At 33.1% G+C, this 16,691-nt stretch overlaps 2 protein-coding genes across 3 annotated transcripts; one reads left to right on the forward strand and one right to left on the reverse strand.

The window, feature by feature from the left end:
- The first annotated feature begins 1,750 nt into the window (after positions 1–1,750).
- LOC113862751 lies at positions 1,751–13,570 on the forward strand. Of its 2 annotated transcripts, XM_027495923.1 has the most exons (9): positions 1,751–2,104; positions 2,742–6,090; positions 6,166–6,252; positions 6,943–7,095; positions 8,833–8,996; positions 9,081–9,228; positions 11,004–11,126; positions 11,219–11,306; positions 12,895–13,570. In XM_027495923.1, exons 2-9 carry the CDS (start codon positions 3,145–3,147, stop codon positions 13,101–13,103), a joined length of 3,918 nt encoding a protein of 1,305 aa, XP_027351724.1. In that variant the 5' UTR covers positions 1,751–2,104; positions 2,742–3,144; the 3' UTR covers positions 13,104–13,570. The 2 variants fall into 2 exon arrangements, with proteins under 2 accessions (XP_027351724.1, XP_027351725.1); XM_027495924.1 differs by lacking the exons at positions 8,833–8,996; positions 11,004–11,126; positions 11,219–11,306; positions 12,895–13,570 and having other exon boundaries at positions 9,081–9,224.
- Positions 13,571–14,988: 1,418 nt separating this feature from the next.
- LOC113862388 (transcription factor GTE12-like) lies at positions 14,989–15,981 on the reverse strand. The gene has a single exon (XM_027495477.1). The coding sequence runs from the start codon at positions 15,979–15,981 to the stop codon at positions 14,989–14,991; it is 993 nt and encodes a 330-aa protein (XP_027351278.1).
- Between the last annotated feature and the right edge of the window lie 710 nt (positions 15,982–16,691).

Raw genomic sequence — 16,691 nt, forward strand, 5'->3', positions numbered from 1 at the left:
TTGTACTTAACATATTAAAATTAATATCATCAAAATTATTTTTACTAAATTTTGAATCAAACGGACACATTCTCACCGACTAGAACTTATATCAAAATTTAATATTATCATCTAACAAATCACATCAACATCGAATTTTCAAGAAATTAAGTAAACATTTATTACAGTATTACAAATGCTTTTCGTTAAGTAATAATTTTTTATATAACAATCAAAAATTAAATATTAAAAAAATGTTGGTTTTATGTCAATTCATAAGTACATGTGATGATAATTGACTTATTTGGGATCCTAGTAAGCTTAGTGATCATAGCAAGGCTGCTAGTTCGTTTTAAATTGATTATTATTATTATTTTCTTAAAATATATGTTATTTTTTAATTATACGTAATAAATTTATAATTAATATTTGTTACTGTGCTCATCCACTTTGAAGGAGTATTAAATATTTTCTCTAAATTATACTAAAATATTAAATAATATTTATATATATTTTAAAAAAATCACTAATTTTGAAAAGGAATTTTATTTGAAATTATGTTGGACTTATGAATTCGCCTCAACCTAACAAATTAATGAAAGAGAGAGAGAAAAATTCCAATGACACTCGTCCAATTCGTTGCTTCAGGAACAGGGCAACTAAGCAAGACGCCAAATACATTATCATTTTTGCTTACACATTCAGGGATGGATTTATAGTTAAGGGTGGTCCCCAAACCCCTTTCAGAATTTTCTTTACAAATTACACACACATATAATTTTTTAAATGTAAAAATATATAATTGATACTTTAAGTATATTGATTATAAAGAAAAATAATACTTCAATGATATATTTATTTTAAAAAATTAGTTGCGAATAATTAATTAAATATATCTTTACTACTTACTAAAAAATGATAATATATATACATTAAATTATTTATTTTTTACTCTCCCTTTAATTAAGTTATAGATCCTGCCTTGTGTGCCACGTTCTTCTTTCTTCTATGATACGTTTTAAAATTGTGAAGAAAATCATAAAAAACTGTTGTTTTTTGTTCTTGTTTTTAACATTTAAGCATTTAACATAAAATAGATATGAAACTGACTTAAGAAAGAAAATGAGAATCCTTGTATTGGAGGGAAGCACGTAGTAGCTATTTTTAATTTTTGAGAGGGACACATCACTCACTGCACCACACGAGAGGCCAAGGCCGTCTTTGGTGAGCATTTCGCTTTTGTAGTTAACGAGGGGCCAAATATAAAAAGCCACACAATTTTTTTAAGCCTATTTATAGTCAGTATTTCTAAAATATATATTCATTAAAAAAATTATATTAAGTAGTGTGTTAAGAATAATTTTAATTATGTTGTTTTTTTCTCTCTTATCGACCTTATATGAATAAAAATTACATGTAATTAAATCGTGGAAATAAATTACACTTTGTTTTGCTTTTTATTTTTAAAATTTTATTAACGTCAGTCCTAAGTGTGAATTTACTACTTAAAAATAAAATTTTTTCATGAAAAATATATAATTATTGTATTAAAATTATAAAAATATAATAAATAATTATTTTTCTAATAAAAATTTATTATTATTAACTGTTTGTTTTTAGCTTGTGATTAATAACATTTTTTATAAATTTTTTAGTTATTAATTATTTTATTTACATCATATTTATTAAATATAAATTTCATAAAAGTCACAAAACTCACACAAAACAAGACACCTATGATATATAGTATTATCAAATAGGAAAAAAAATTCGAGATTAATTTTACGAGAAAAGGTGTAGGGTGGCCCAAAAGTCTTTGGGGGTGATTCGTATTTTTATTTTTCATTCCATCGTTCCCTTTTGAAATATTTTAATATTTTCTGATGATTGTTTGTCGTCCCAGAATTTCAAACTAAAAAGAATGTGTCCACGTAAGAGCATTGGAACAAGAATATGCAACAAACATAGGAAGAGAGAGAGAGAGAGTGTGTGTGTGTGTATGTTGTTTTGTGCTGGGTGAGATCCAACCTTGCTTTCATGGTTATGGCCTCCGTGTGTCATCGCTGCTTAATTCTCGCCATTTCGCCAATGTTGCTTTTTGAAGACCGAAATTGAAACTTCATGCGTAAGCTACGTTCACCCTTTTCCCCTTTCATCCCCTCAATCTCTTCTCAATTCAATTCAAATCCTTGATCCAATTGCTTTTTCTTTTGTTGTTTATTTTCTTTTTCCACTCTGATTTGATTGAATTTGATTCAATTGTATTACTTTTGGAACTTAGGACAACGTAGCTTGATGATCGTAAGGTAGTTCTTTTGCGTTGTCCTTTTGAGTTTTTTTTATTATTTATATATATATATATATAATGGATTTTTTTGTTTGTGCCCAGTTGTTTAGTCTGGAAAATTTTGGATTTTGATTGATACCCATGTTGAATTCTTGAGTGAACAGCTTGGAAATGTTCACTTTTTGTTGCCTTTTGTTTCAGCTTTTATTAATCAGGTTTATTTTATTTTTTCGTTGAATCCAGTTTTTTAATATCTAGAAATTTGGATTTTGATTAATAACCCTTGTTGAGTTCTTGCATGCACGGCTTGAAAATGTTTGCTGTTTTTTCCTTGTTGCTTTGGATGCCCCCACTTTTTCAATTTGGAAAATTTTGAATTTTGATTGATACTTTGATACCTGTCTTGAATTCATGCATGCACGAATTGGAAATATTGTGTTTGTTGCTTCTGATTTGCCTACCTTGCTTTGTGAAGGATTGCTGATTTTGTGGCTGTCAACTTGGTCAGAAATACTCATTAGTTTGTCATAGTTACTCTTGGCCATTGTAAATAGTCCAAGATTTGTTGGTTTGTGTATATGTAGCAAGATAAACTTGGAATTAGTGGGGATTTTATGATTTCTTCTGGTGCATGCATTGATTCTGTGTTTGATTGCTGCAAGGTGTGGTCCTCCTCTCTTTAGTATCCCCAAATATATCTTCCTTATTTTGGTTATAGTTGATCTGGGGATTTGACATCGAACATGTTGAATTGAGAACTTGAATGTCGGTAGGGAGAAATTAGACATGAATTTGAAGGTTAATGAGCTATTTACTCTTCTGGCCTTATTACTATATCAGTACTGTGAAAAGAATTAGCAGCTTGAGAAGCTGTTATTATGGCACTGAATAAGACAGGAAACTTGTCAGGTTCTAAGACCGGTAAGGACCCTTGCTTGTTTCCTCAACACAGCCAAACAGAATTATCCAGTGGTGTTTCAAATACAGGACATAATGTACATAACAATGTCACCAAACAGGCAGGGGAAAAATTTTCTGTGAATTTTGGTCATGATGGAATTGCTGTTGGAAGAGTTCCTGTGTCACCTCTGATATCTCAAAATTGTGAGAATTTGTTTGGGTTGAATAGGGAGAATGGCAATGTCAGATACGAAGATCTTACTAAAATTTTGGGGTTGAGGAGAGTGGACTCCGAAAATTCTTCTGACATATTTGACTTTGTTTCTATAAAACAGCCAGCACAGGAGATGGAGAACGGGGCAGCTGTAAATATTTTAAGCAAAATTCAAAATGGAGACGGTGTGTTGAGGAAGGTTGTTCACGAACCCATTGGTGACCAGCCTGGTCTTGGGTTAGCTGTACCAACCCTTCGCAGATATGAAGCTTCTCAGTCCAATGGATTTTCTGGTTCAGGAACGTTAGATGATTCTCTCCCTGGGAAAATGAAGTTTCTATGCAGCTTTGGTGGAAAAATATTACCAAGACCCAGTGATGGGAAACTCAGAAACGTAGGGGGAGATACCCACATTATATCTATCCGAACGGATATTTCATGGGAAGAGCTTATGAAGAAGACCTTGGGTATTTGCAATCAACCTCATACAATTAAGTACCAGCTTCCAGGGGAGGATCTTGATGCTCTAATATCTGTTTCATCTGATGAAGATCTTCAAAATTTGAAAGAGGAATACCATGGGCTTAAAAGACTTGAAGGTTCTCAAAAACTTAGAATTTTTTTAGTTCCTTTGGGTGAAACTGAAGAGACATCTTCAACTGATGCGAGTGCTGTTCAGCTGAGTGATCCTGATTACCAATATGTTGCTGCTGTAAATGGTTTAATAGACCCTACTAGAATAAACCAATCAGGTGAGCAAAGTTTGACAAATGGAGCAAGTCAGCCAGCAACAGGTTTGAATTTTGCTCCAGGTTCTCAGAAAACTCCACATGTCTCTTCTCCTTTGGAGATTCGGGATGGTATTAATGCTTTCAATCCAGATGGAATTTTGAACGACTCCCTGAATTTTCAAAGGCCCTTGCCAATTTCTCCTACTCCAATTCAGGTAACAGGTACTGGCACAGGTTATATACAATTGCTTGGTAACAACTCATGCCAGGGAAGTATTGAGAGCAATGCTTCATTTACTACTGCTCAGCTACATCATGAGTACTCCAGCATAAGCATTGCTGATTGCAGATACCATCAACAACTGGCTACTACTACTTTGTCAAACAACAGTCACCAACACGGTGATGTTGGTCAGCCCAAGAAGGTCAATGGAGGCCATTTTGAGGACCATAATTCTGGTAAGGAATTAGTGACTACTGTATATGTTAATCCAAGTGATGGTTTTAGTGAAGTTTTTGGTGGAAGGTCCTTGCAAAAGGAAAGAAGAGTCTTCTCTGGAAATCCTCTTTCATGCTTGGATGATCCAATCCATCAACAGGGTGAATCTTATGGAATTACTGACTCACCTCATGCAATTCCTCATGCTTTTTCTGATCCACAGTTGCATGAGAGTGGAGCAAGGTCTGGTTACTTCTCACAAGACAGAATTGGCCAATCTTTCTCCCTGAACCTTGAGAAGGCTCAATTAGCTTCAATGTTACACCCTAGTGTCTCACAAGTGAGCCTTATGGAGCATCTGCATGGTTCCGTTGTCCATCATCCTCAAATGCAAAGTAATATACCAAAAGTTGAGTCAGCTGAGCTTCACAGAAGGCAAGATTTGGCATCTTCTTCTGCATATTTTGAATCATTCGGAATGCATGATCATATGCATATGGATGGCATTTTAAGTGAAAAAAATTACCGTATTGCTCAAACTGACTTAAGTGAATCTGGCTATCTAGCAAAGGATACTCAAGAAAGTTCTGTGAAATTAGAAAGGATGAAGATAGTTGAAGAAAAAAATCCTATTCCCAAGAAGGATTGCAAGGTTTATGGGGGAAAATCAACTGTCACTGATATGGGACATGTGACTGACTTGCATCCTTTGGACCCCTTCACTGCTAATAACTTAAATGCTAAGGCTAATATGCAAAAGAATTGGGAGCTACGTTCAGAGGGTATATTTCCTGCACCATCAGGTATGATGGGCCTCTCTTTAAATAATCTTGTGGAAAAGACCCTGTCTGATCATGACATGTGCCACAGGACCAGTGATGGCAAAAAATGTGCTTTGTCTGAAGGTCTGAATGGAGAACAAGGGACCAATTTTTCATTGACTAGAAATTTTGATTTGAATGCTCCAATTTTGAATTGTGAAGTAGGATCTTGTGACAAAAGTTATCAAGGAGATTATATGTTCAAGCAGTCTGCTGACTCAGATTCTCTTAAAGCTTCACAGATTCAGCCTTCTGAGAATCGGGTAGCTACAGGTTTTCAAGAAATTCCGACTGTAAGTCCGGCAAGTTTTTATCCTGCTGCACTTCATGATGATCTTGGTCCAAGTCTAAACATGCCGATGAATTGCTTGGATAATCCAAGCAATATTATTTCTTTTAAAATGGCACCTTCTCTTCTTGACGACTTGATTACCAGCACTGGTCAAATGGTTGATCAGTTTATCCCCAAACACTCTGCCTCTGGAAAGTCAAAAGTTGATGATAAAATCTCGGGACAACCAAAGAAGTTAGAAAGGTGTAATGATGCAAATCTAACTGAGCCAATTGTAATAGTAGAAGACATGGCTACTAGTGCTGTTCCTCCATATATTGAGTCTTCATCGGTATGCAACCCACATAATTCAGATGAAGAAGAAAGTAGTGTTGTATCCCCATCTCATACTGAAGCTGAGAGCATTATCCCTGAGTCTGAAACTGAGGTACAAAACATTGAAATTAGACTGGAGTTCATGATATTTTCTTTATAGTTTCTGAATCTTTGTTTTCATTTACAGGATTTTAATGATGATGAAACAGAGAAGAATGAATTCCTTTCTGATGCAATGATAGCAGAAATGGAAGCTAGCATTTATGGTTTGCAGGTTGACCATCAGTGAAATGTTCCAGTTCTGGTTTTTTTGTTTCAAGATCACAATTTTCATTTTGGAATATGTGGCGATTAAGAATTGTTCATTGGTCTTAGTTGATTAAATAATTGCCAAAAATGAAATGCTTTTATATACCCATGATGCATTTGGTTGGTTGGTTGATGATTCAATGAGAGGTTGCCAATTTTCTAGCTCAGGGTGGAGGGTGGGGGGAGTTATTTATCAAAGGCTATGCAGCAAAATAAAATGTATTTGAAATGATATTATGCTGGGCTCCTTTTGTAGTAAAGTGAACCTTTTCTGCTACCTAACTTGCATTCAAGTTTTCTAATCTTTGCAAATTCAGTAAGAAATTCTCCTAGTTTGTGAAAATTATTTTCTATGACCTGTTGAAATCAGTTGTTCTGATGCCATATTGATTTGAAGGGAATTCAATGCACAGTAAACACTACTGTTTCTATCTGTTATTGATAAACCATAGACCCAGGCCCCCTTATTAATTATTTGATAAAAATGAGCTTTGCTGCTAAATAGGCCTGAAGGAGTTTTCTTTTCCTAATAAATTCTTCATATTGTGTATCTTCTTACATTAAAACATCATTGACATGTTCCACTTTGCTTGTGCTATTTTGCATTGCATCATATGATTATCCTCTTACTGACATTTACTGGTATATAATTCAGATAATAAGGAATTCTGATCTTGAAGAACTTACAGAGTTGGGATCTGGTACTTATGGAACTGTATATCATGGAAAATGGCGGGGAACAGATGTTGCTATAAAGAGAATTAAAAAGGGCTGCTTTGCAGGGAGATCTTCTGAACAAGAACGGTTGGTGAGTCATCAGTGCACTTTTCTTCTCTACACCATGTTATTTATTAATTGCATACAAATTTTACATTTCTATCCACTCATAGGTTTAATGTTACTTCTTATATATAAAATGGAGGGATGAAAATTGTGCTAAATCCTAATGCACTATTAATTCCACCCGCCCTGCCTCTTTATGTATCTATCTCCCTATGTAGATTATTTGATAGAAGCTGATTTTGGTCAAAATAATTATGTAAGAATAATACTGTACTAAGTAAGCCAACGTAAGTTGTGTTCCTAAAAACAATGATCATTAAACTAAGTATCATACGCACACTATATCTGAATTAGCAATAATTAAAAAAGGAAAGGTGTTGATTGACTATTATTAAAAATGCAAAACAAAATAAACAAATTAACAATAGTGATTAATAGATCGATTCTCCATTCAATTCGATAACAAAGTTATCACAAGTTACTAATTATTAAATTTGAATTCTATTTATACTCTTAGGTTGTTCTAAGATGATTAACTAAGCATAAACTAAATTAGGGGAAATTCCTACTGTGAATAATCCATGGAGTATTTATTAAATTCAGGTTAGTCAATCAAGCATTTCCTAATCTTAATTCAATTTCATTCAAACTCATATGAAATTAAAGCAATTCAAATATGTTTCTCAATCCTAATTAAATCTGCAAAATCAATCATTACTGTGATTAGAAATTCTTGTTAATTATATAAAGTAATGATAGAATTTGAATATCATAAAGTATGCACATAAAAAAAACCATATAAAACATGAATAAGAAGTAAAATATATTCAAATTCAATTAAGGACAAAACTCAAACTTCAATTATTGAATTTGAATTAGAAAAGCAATCTTCAAGTGTTTAACCTTTCATATTCAGATCCATAAACAAAAAAATAAAACATAGAAAGAACACATAAGAACAAGAAAAACAAAAATGAGGACTAGTGCTGAAAATTCAAATTTTGATATGAAAATAACAACAAACTTTGAAGGTAATTCAAAAGCTAAATCAAATGTGTGAAATGAGAAGAAAACTAAACTATTTATAGTAATCTTAATTAGGTGTAATTCGATTAATATAAATTCAAAACGTAATGGACTCCTAATAGAGTAAATTTAGGCCCAATAAATTTGTAATTTAAAGATTTATGCGTGCAGTTACAGTGGTTCAACTTACGCAAGCAATATCTCTCAGCTCCAAAGTCATTTTTCTGCAAAATTACCCATCAAATTGAAGTCCCAAAAATAGTTTTCCAATAAAATCAGAATCATCACAAAATTTGATTTGTAACTTAAGATATCATCAAAACAGTAATCATAGGTTAGAGATGCTAAAAATTCATAATCGGAATATTTTAATCTTTCGAATCCAATTAAGATCTTGCCAATAAATGTAGTCAATTCAAAGTAATTAAATATTAGTATTATATAATTAGGCTACATTATAACTTAATAAATGTAATTAAAATATAATTCATCATTATGATGGAAAATTAAATTTTATTAATGTATTGAATTTGAATAAATTAAAACATAAGTTTTTAAATTTGAAACCATAAGAGTAGAAAATATGTCATGCACTATTTTCCAGATTTTCTGATAAGTTGATATTAATTTAAAAGTTTTATAAGTTGTATACCAATTTCATCTGTGGCTCTGCTCATTTCTATAGAAATAAAAAAGTAAAATATGTACTTCTTACAATATTTATTGGCTTGGCTAGGCTAAAGATTTTTGGAGAGAGGCACAGATCCTCTCAAATCTTCACCATCCCAATGTGCTTGCATTCTATGGAATAGTACCGGATGGGACTGGTGGAACCTTAGCAACTGTAACAGAGTATATGGTTAATGGTTCGCTTAGGCATGTTCTTGTAAAGAACAACAGGTAGTCTAACTTAGTCAAATTTCTTTGAATATCATTTTGAATAAGTTATTTGTGTATATACTGAACCTCCGACCCTTGGTGCAGATTACTAGATCGTCGTAAAAAGCTATTAATTGCCATGGATGCCGCTTTTGGTATGGAATATTTGCACTCAAAAAATATTGTCCATTTTGATTTGAAATGTGACAATTTGCTTGTCAATCTAAGGGATCCACAACGACCCATATGCAAGGTAAGAATCCCAAATGTCAAGTTTCTTCTTGTTTCGTGTTAAGCAAAGAGAAAAGAAAAGATATTTGATGAAATTCATGTGTTGAATTACACTGCAAAGACATAATTATACAGAAAAAAAGGTAATAAAAACAAAAGTATCCAAATTACCGGTTACACGATCTGGTCATCCAATACAATGAATCTTGCTTGACACCATTTACATAATTTCCAACTCTGCTCCTCAAGTTGGAACTTATTGGCCAAATGCACCAAACTTGTCATGTATGTAACTTCTAAGGACCCCTTAAGGACTTAGTGAAAGCATCCACTAGCTTTTCAATTGATTTAATGAAGGGAGTAGGGATGTCTTTTTATAAGATATTTTTTCTAATGAAATGATAATCTATCTCAATTTGTTTGATCTTCTTATGAAGTACAAGATTTAGGGTGACATGGAATGTAGCATCAGTATAAAAAAAAAGTTTCGTCTACTTAACCTTCCCATATTTGAGCTCTTGAAAAGTTGAAACAATTGTTTGTGTCAAATGAGTTTAGCAAAGTAGTTAATGTCCTGGTTCAATATTTGCTTCAGCAATTGACCTTGCAACGATATTCTTTTCTTACTTGAGATATTAATTAGGCTATCCATAATGAATACACAGCACTCAAAAGTGGATCTCCCATCAGCAAAGAACCTGTTATCAACCTGATATTTTCATTTATTTGGACCTAACCAAGACTTGATAATATATGCAGTGGGACTGAGTTGATCTAATTTGTTGACATAATATATCAATTTTAACATTATGTAGACCTAAATTATAGAATTAAAAAAATATAAAACTAAATTACTATATAATTTAAAATATATAATATTAAGATAAATATGACATCATGTTATGTGATATGTTGTCCATTACGTCAAAAGTATATTATTACTAAATAATTGTTTAAAGAAGTATATACTTTTAAAGAATATAGGAACAAAACCGGGTTGGGATGACCTGAAATATGACCCAAACTCATTTTAAAACACATTAGGTTTAAGGCAAACCCATAAAGACATCTAGTGTTATTAGTATGAAGAACCTTGGCCTGCTCCCAAATTGACTCTTAAGAGACGCAAGCATGAAATAATGCTCCGCAAAGAGATGAATGTTGAATTTGATGATGCTACTTAGTTGGGTATGGCATCTTAGTTGATCTATATTGTATGGAAACAAAGCAAAGTCATCCTTGGTAGTGAGGTAGGCCACGTAGTCCTGCCTATTTAAGAGCAATTTGATGTTTGAAGCCCTAGGATAAAAGTTGTTTCCATATTGTTTGTCAGAGAGAGTGATGCTGACATAGTTGTTGTAAAATGGGGCTCAGCCTTAATAGTATCCTTGGATCCATCATAAAGAGCCAAATTAAGCCATGGGTTACACTGGGTAGCAGAGAAGATGACTGAATAGGTTTCAAAAGGTTTTGAGGGACAAGGGATATCCCAACAGAGGTCTGTTCAAGGTGAGGGAAGATCTAAGGAGAATAAAAGTGGGAGAGCAAAAAGCAATAAACTGCAGCTGGAAAGGATGCTCCTACCACCCCCTGCCTACTATTTTTATTTTTGGCACTTGCATGGTTCTTTTTCTGTTTTCTAAGTACTTGGGAGATGGCAAATTTTCATAGTAAGAAACTAAAACTGGTGCATCAAAATAAAAAAAATATTGATCAGACTAGCCTGATTTAATGAAATTCTCTGGTTGTTTTACTTATGACATAATTTTGGCAACTTTGTTGATTATTTTTTCCCAGGTTGGAGATTTTGGATTATCAAGAATTAAACGTAATACTCTTGTATCTGGAGGTGTACGAGGAACCCTTCCATGGATGGCTCCGGAGCTGTTGTATGGGAATAGCAACCGTGTTTCTGAAAAGGTAACTGGGGACCATTCATAAAAAAAATTAGTTATGTATAGAAATCAATGAATCTTTTGGCAGGAATTTAGCTTGTGGAATGACTTTGGCAGGTTGACGTTTTCTCATTTGGCATCTCAATGTGGGAGTTATTGACTGGGGAGGAACCTTATGCAGATATGCATTGTGGTGCCATTATTGGTAAGATTATTCAATATTATAACTTAATGGAAAGATAAATTCTTTTATCAGACAAAATAAATTTTTGTGGGAGCAACATAAAGAAAATTGAGATTTTATGGTAGAGGTTGCGTTGATTTCTGCTCTGTTTGGTCTTAGCTACAACTGATAAGGAATATTGATGTGGAAGTTTGTGTTCTTTCCTGGGCTATTTGGTGCTTGATCTCTTAAAAAGTGTAAAATACTTGTCACTTCGAGGGAGTTTTTATTTCCTGTTATTAGCAGTGGTAAGAACTCTGTTCAGGTTAAAGGACAAAATAGAACAAGCTGTGTCAATATCCTAGCAGTTGCTGAAATTTCAGTCGAGTGTAATTAGGGCTTCATCCTTACAAATTAAGGATTGATGTTGGCCTGAATTTTGAAATGGATGAGAATCCTGGCCAAAAAAGAAATTTAATTGGATGTAAAAGATGAAGGAAGCTCTAACCAAAGCGTTAGGATCTCCTGATATTCTTTTCGGTATAAGGATTTTACATGTGCACAAGTAACAATAAAATTAATACGGTTGAAATGTTTTATAGGATTATAACTGTCTCCTGGAATGACTTATGCCTTTCCAGATGGTATTCATATGTTTAACCAGTGTTGGTATTTTCTAAACTTTCGTCTTAGATGATGACTAGGACTGTTTGCAAAAGTCCCTGTGATAAACTCTTTACTTCTGTGTTGGACAATGTTGGACAGCAAATGCACTAGGCATGTAGCTGTTTGAAATGAACCAAGACAAGGCCATTGAGTATTACACTTAACTACTGTTACTATTTACCACTATTAATGAGTTATCTTGATGTAGAGGATTAGATAAATGTATCTAATTCTAGACTGGGTAGATATACAAGTTATGATTGCACTTGTGCTAGGGATGCAATGATCCTCGACAATTTAAATTGACAAACTTATTATATTTCTTGGAATTTGTTAAGCTTAGCTTTTAGAGTTGAGTTTAATCACTTTAAAAAGTAAATTGTTATTGAAAAAAAAACATTTATTAATTTAAAGATTTTGATAGAACACCCAAAGAAGAAAATTCAGAAACTGTTTATTAATAGAAGAAAATAGTGCACCAATATACCACTGAACATGCCGAGCATGCCCTCTTACAATGATTTCCACACTTCTCACCCTCTTGGTTACAACTTCCTTACCCTCTTCTCTATCCTCTCCCTCTCTTAAACGCCACTTCCCTCTCCTAACACAATTGGCACTCTCTAACTGCCTGTCATGCTGGCAGCAACACGTTTTGTTCTGCTAGAGTAGACCTTCCACTCAATGGGCCATTTTGGGCCTGTGTAAAGTAATTGATCTTTTTCCTCTGAGTCTACAGGCCTATCAGACATAAATGTTTTTTCTTTTTCTTTATATAAAATCTTACTATTAATAGCTACTTAAACTAAGTCCTAAGAGTTGAAGTTAATATTTTCATATTTCTTTGTTGATATTGTGAATGTCAGGGATGTGTTATTCATTTAGGGAGTATTGTAAAAGAACACTGATAGCTTTCTAACTTCCATTCCCAACTTGCTTTGCTTTTGGTGACATGATCATTTAGGGGGTATAGTAAAGAACACTCTTAGACCACCTGTGCCCGAACTCTGTGATTCTGACTGGAGGAAGCTTATGGAAGAGTGTTGGTCACCTGACCCGGAAAGTCGGCCCTCATTCACCGAGATAACAAGCAGGTTAAGATCTATGTCTATGGCCCTTCAAGCAAAAGGGAATCATCAGACATGTCAGTTAAGATCCGGTGGTGCTTCCTGAAACTAAGGCATATTTTGTGCAGTTACGTTTGATGGTACAAGGTTTTCGTTGCAGTGTTTTTAAAGAAGTGGTCAAGATTGAGATTGACATGCTGAGGTTTCTCAATACAAGTTACCTATTGTTTCTTGTGCTTTTTGTAGCTTTGATATCTTCATTTGTTTATTCTTTCTTGTATAAGTTGGGGTTGAGATCATGGTATAGTTGTTTAGTTCTATCAATTTTGTACGTGATGTATGATTTTGTCTGAAGATATATTAAAAATAGATAGGAAACAGGTGTCTTTTTTTGTGCATGTACACAAGACAATAGTGCTTGTAATATTTGTCCTTGTTGATGCGAGTATCATCTCATACTCCTGCACCTTTCCTCTCTTTGGACGATGAGAATTTAACACTGTATGTGACATTGTATATTATTATTTTTATCGTTGTGTAAAATATGTCAAATATGTAGGTGACACTTAAGCGCATCTTTGGTAGTGTATTTTTCAACATCAGAATTACCGCTACATCCTCTGACTTTTGCATTTGGAACGCCAGCATATAGCTCTCATAACGCGAATCCAAACATACCCTAATCCTAGACACCAAGAAACACCCTCTATCATACCTTTTCAATGATTGGGTTCTATATCGACCTTATTAGAGTTTGAGTAAAATTAAGTTACATAGATTGTACTATAATTTAATATGTATTGTAAGTGCTCTTCCAAATAAATGTTTAACTAACTGAAGCTCTCAGGAATGACTTGAATGAAATTGTGTTTGTGAGCACATACCTATAAACAACTTGTTGTGCAACACGGAAACTCCATTCACTGGCATGAATTGAAATGCTTTCAGACTACTAAAATAGGATACTAATTTGGTCCTCTCTCAGAAAATTCTAATTTGTATCTTAAATATTTTTTCATATGAAAACAGTCTAAAATTTAATATTTTAAAAATTACTTAAAGAATCAATTTCGCACTTCTAATTGAGAGCCAACACTAATGTGTCAAAGCTTTCGATAATCAAATTATGGATTTATTAGGTTCACTAATAAATTGTAGTCTATGTTGACTTTATTGCATATATTAATTAAAATATTTTTTAAGTATATGAAAAGCAGTAGTGCGTTTACCAAATAAAAAGTATAAAAATGTATTCTCCGATTTTTTTATAAAAAATAAAATAGACATTTTTTTGTCCTTATTATAAGAAATAAATAATAGATTAAAGATATATTAATTGCTAAATTCTTTTTATACCCTTCTTTTATTAGTATAATTAAATATACAAATTACTAATTACATTATTTAATATCATGAGTATTTTTGAAATAAAATTTATATTTATAGAAAACATAACATACTTAATTATTTTTCTTGATCTGGTGATTTAGTCATTTATTTTTTATAAAAAGAATAAAAAAAAATAAAATATAACATTAATTTAGTGATTAAAGATACGTTAATCTGTATTTAATTCTTCAAGGAAAGTTACTTATTATTAAGTGCCAGAATTCCAATTATAAATTCTTCAATTAATTCTCATATGAACTTCAATGATTTGAGAGAACGGAAATTGGAGACAATATATATATATATATATATATATATATCAGACAAGTTTATTTTTAGAAAATGTTTTCTGTTTCCTTATTTTTTAAACTAAAAATTAACACAAAAAATACAAGTGAAAAATGCCATATATATATAAAATGTATTGAAGTGATGATAACAATTGCAATAGCAAAATTACAACAGCAGCAAAATATTGCCCCAATTGAATGTACCAAATATATATCATTGAAAATAAGTACCAGATGACAATAAGAACTTGACATGCGAAATTAAGGTAGGTCTGTGGTGTTAAATGAAGCCGTTGAGTAATGGTTGCCCAGCTAGCAACGTTTTGAAGGATATTCATAATGTTGAACATGAACTTCTCCATCATCATCATCATCTTTTGAAGGCCCATTCCTACGATTCTTCTTCCTTTCTCTGTCCTCACGTGCCCACTTCTCCTTCAAGGTTTTCCAACCAACCTCAAAATCGTCACTAAGCCTCCTTGCAACTTTGTGAACCTCACTCCTTGGAGGGTATTGCAATGCATAAGAGAACACAAGCCTTATATCATTTGCAAACTCATCAGGTTCTAAGTACACCCACTTCTTCAACTTCGACTCAATATCCTCCAAACCTATTGGCTTCTTCTTCAATTCGCACTTGTCAACATCACCCTCCAAACCCTTTGGCTTCTTCATCAATTTGCACTTATCAACATAACTCTTTGGCTTTCTCATGGCCTCACGGTTATGATTAAGAATGTTCAAAACCTTATGATCAAGAAGAAGCTGTTTGAAAGCCCAACCATCTCTTCCCACCATCAAACGCTTCAACATCACCCAACACTGCATCTTCTTGCAACGATCCATCATCATCACGTGCTGCACCACCCTTGGCCTCTTCCCTTCCTCCTTATTGCACTCTACACGCACACCCTTTTCCTCAGTCCTGGTTCTTGAAATTCTTGAACCAGCCCTTGAGTTTTCAAATTCAGTGTCACCCTTAGTAGGGACTCTAGTTATAGTACTCCTCAATGATGTCACGTCACAAGAATCAGAAAACTTCTTCTTGTGCTTCAGTTCTTGCTCTTCAGACACGATTCTTGAATCTGTTTTATCAAATTTTGATGTTTCTTTGACAGTATTAGAGTACTTTGTCTCACTCTTTTCTTTTACAGTGGTTTCGTGGCTCCTCAAGGGGTTTGGAGAACTCACCTTCATCCTCTTCTCGTCATGAGAACTTGGAAGCTCCTCAGACGGTGGTGCACGCTTCAGAGAACGTGGCAAGATAAGCTTTATTATGAGTTTTCTTCGCTGTGGTTCTGCCATTAATTGATCAAAGAGCAAAACCGACAATGTTGTAATTAAGGACGCATTGTGTTTCTGTAGCCTCCATCGTGTATATATATCCAGAGAGAGAAAGAGAGAATTCATTAAACTTTGATTTCCTTTTAAATTTTAAATAAAACGGTGAACACTTAATTTTGTTTGCTTAATTTTTATTTCCTCATAATTATCTCTTTCTTATTTATTTACCTTCGATGTTCCATATATTTATCAGTCTATTTTAATTTATTTATTTGATGATGCTATTTTCTAGCATCCGAATTTTAGGCTTTTTTATTCGTATAATGCCTTTTATTTGATTTTTATTGATTCTTTTAACTTAAGTCATTATGTAAAATTACTTTTTAAATTTTTTTTTTCATGAAGTTGGCTTCTGCATGGATTTCTTGCAAGACACAAATTGCAGTCATTGCCATTGTTTTTTTCTGGCTCAATCCAAATGAAATCAAAGTTTCTCATCTCTTTTATTTCTTTTATTTATTTGTTTATTTTTTATATATATTTTCTTATGTGGTGAATGAAGACGTGTTGGTACAACGTCAAAGCTAGAAAAAAAAAAAAAAAAACCTAAGTAAGATTCTAAAATGCTTTGTTTTTCGAGTTTGTCAGTGGTTGAACAAAGTTTAATTCACTAATACTAAAATTTTTGTGGACTTTTGCAGATGGTTGCAAATGTTCTTGTTGGCAGCAAT

The sequence above is a fragment of the Abrus precatorius genome, unplaced genomic scaffold (genome assembly GCF_003935025.1).
Source record: "Abrus precatorius isolate BTA unplaced genomic scaffold, Abrus_2018 Scaffold3, whole genome shotgun sequence".
Classification (NCBI taxonomy): Eukaryota; Viridiplantae; Streptophyta; class Magnoliopsida; order Fabales; family Fabaceae; genus Abrus; species Abrus precatorius.

Coding starts and splice junctions, on each gene's coding strand:
- LOC113862388 (XM_027495477.1), bottom strand. CDS start 15,981: ATGGCAGAACCACAGCGAAGAAAACTCATAATAAAGCTTATCTTGCCA.
- LOC113862751 (XM_027495923.1), top strand. CDS start 3,145: ATGGCACTGAATAAGACAGGAAACTTGTCAGGTTCTAAGACCGGTAAG. Junction 11,127..11,218: donor GCAACCGTGTTTCTGAAAAG/GTAACTGGGGAC, acceptor TGACTTTGGCAG/GTTGACGTTTTCTCATTTGG. Junction 11,307..12,894: donor GCATTGTGGTGCCATTATTG/GTAAGATTATTC, acceptor ATGATCATTTAG/GGGGTATAGTAAAGAACACT.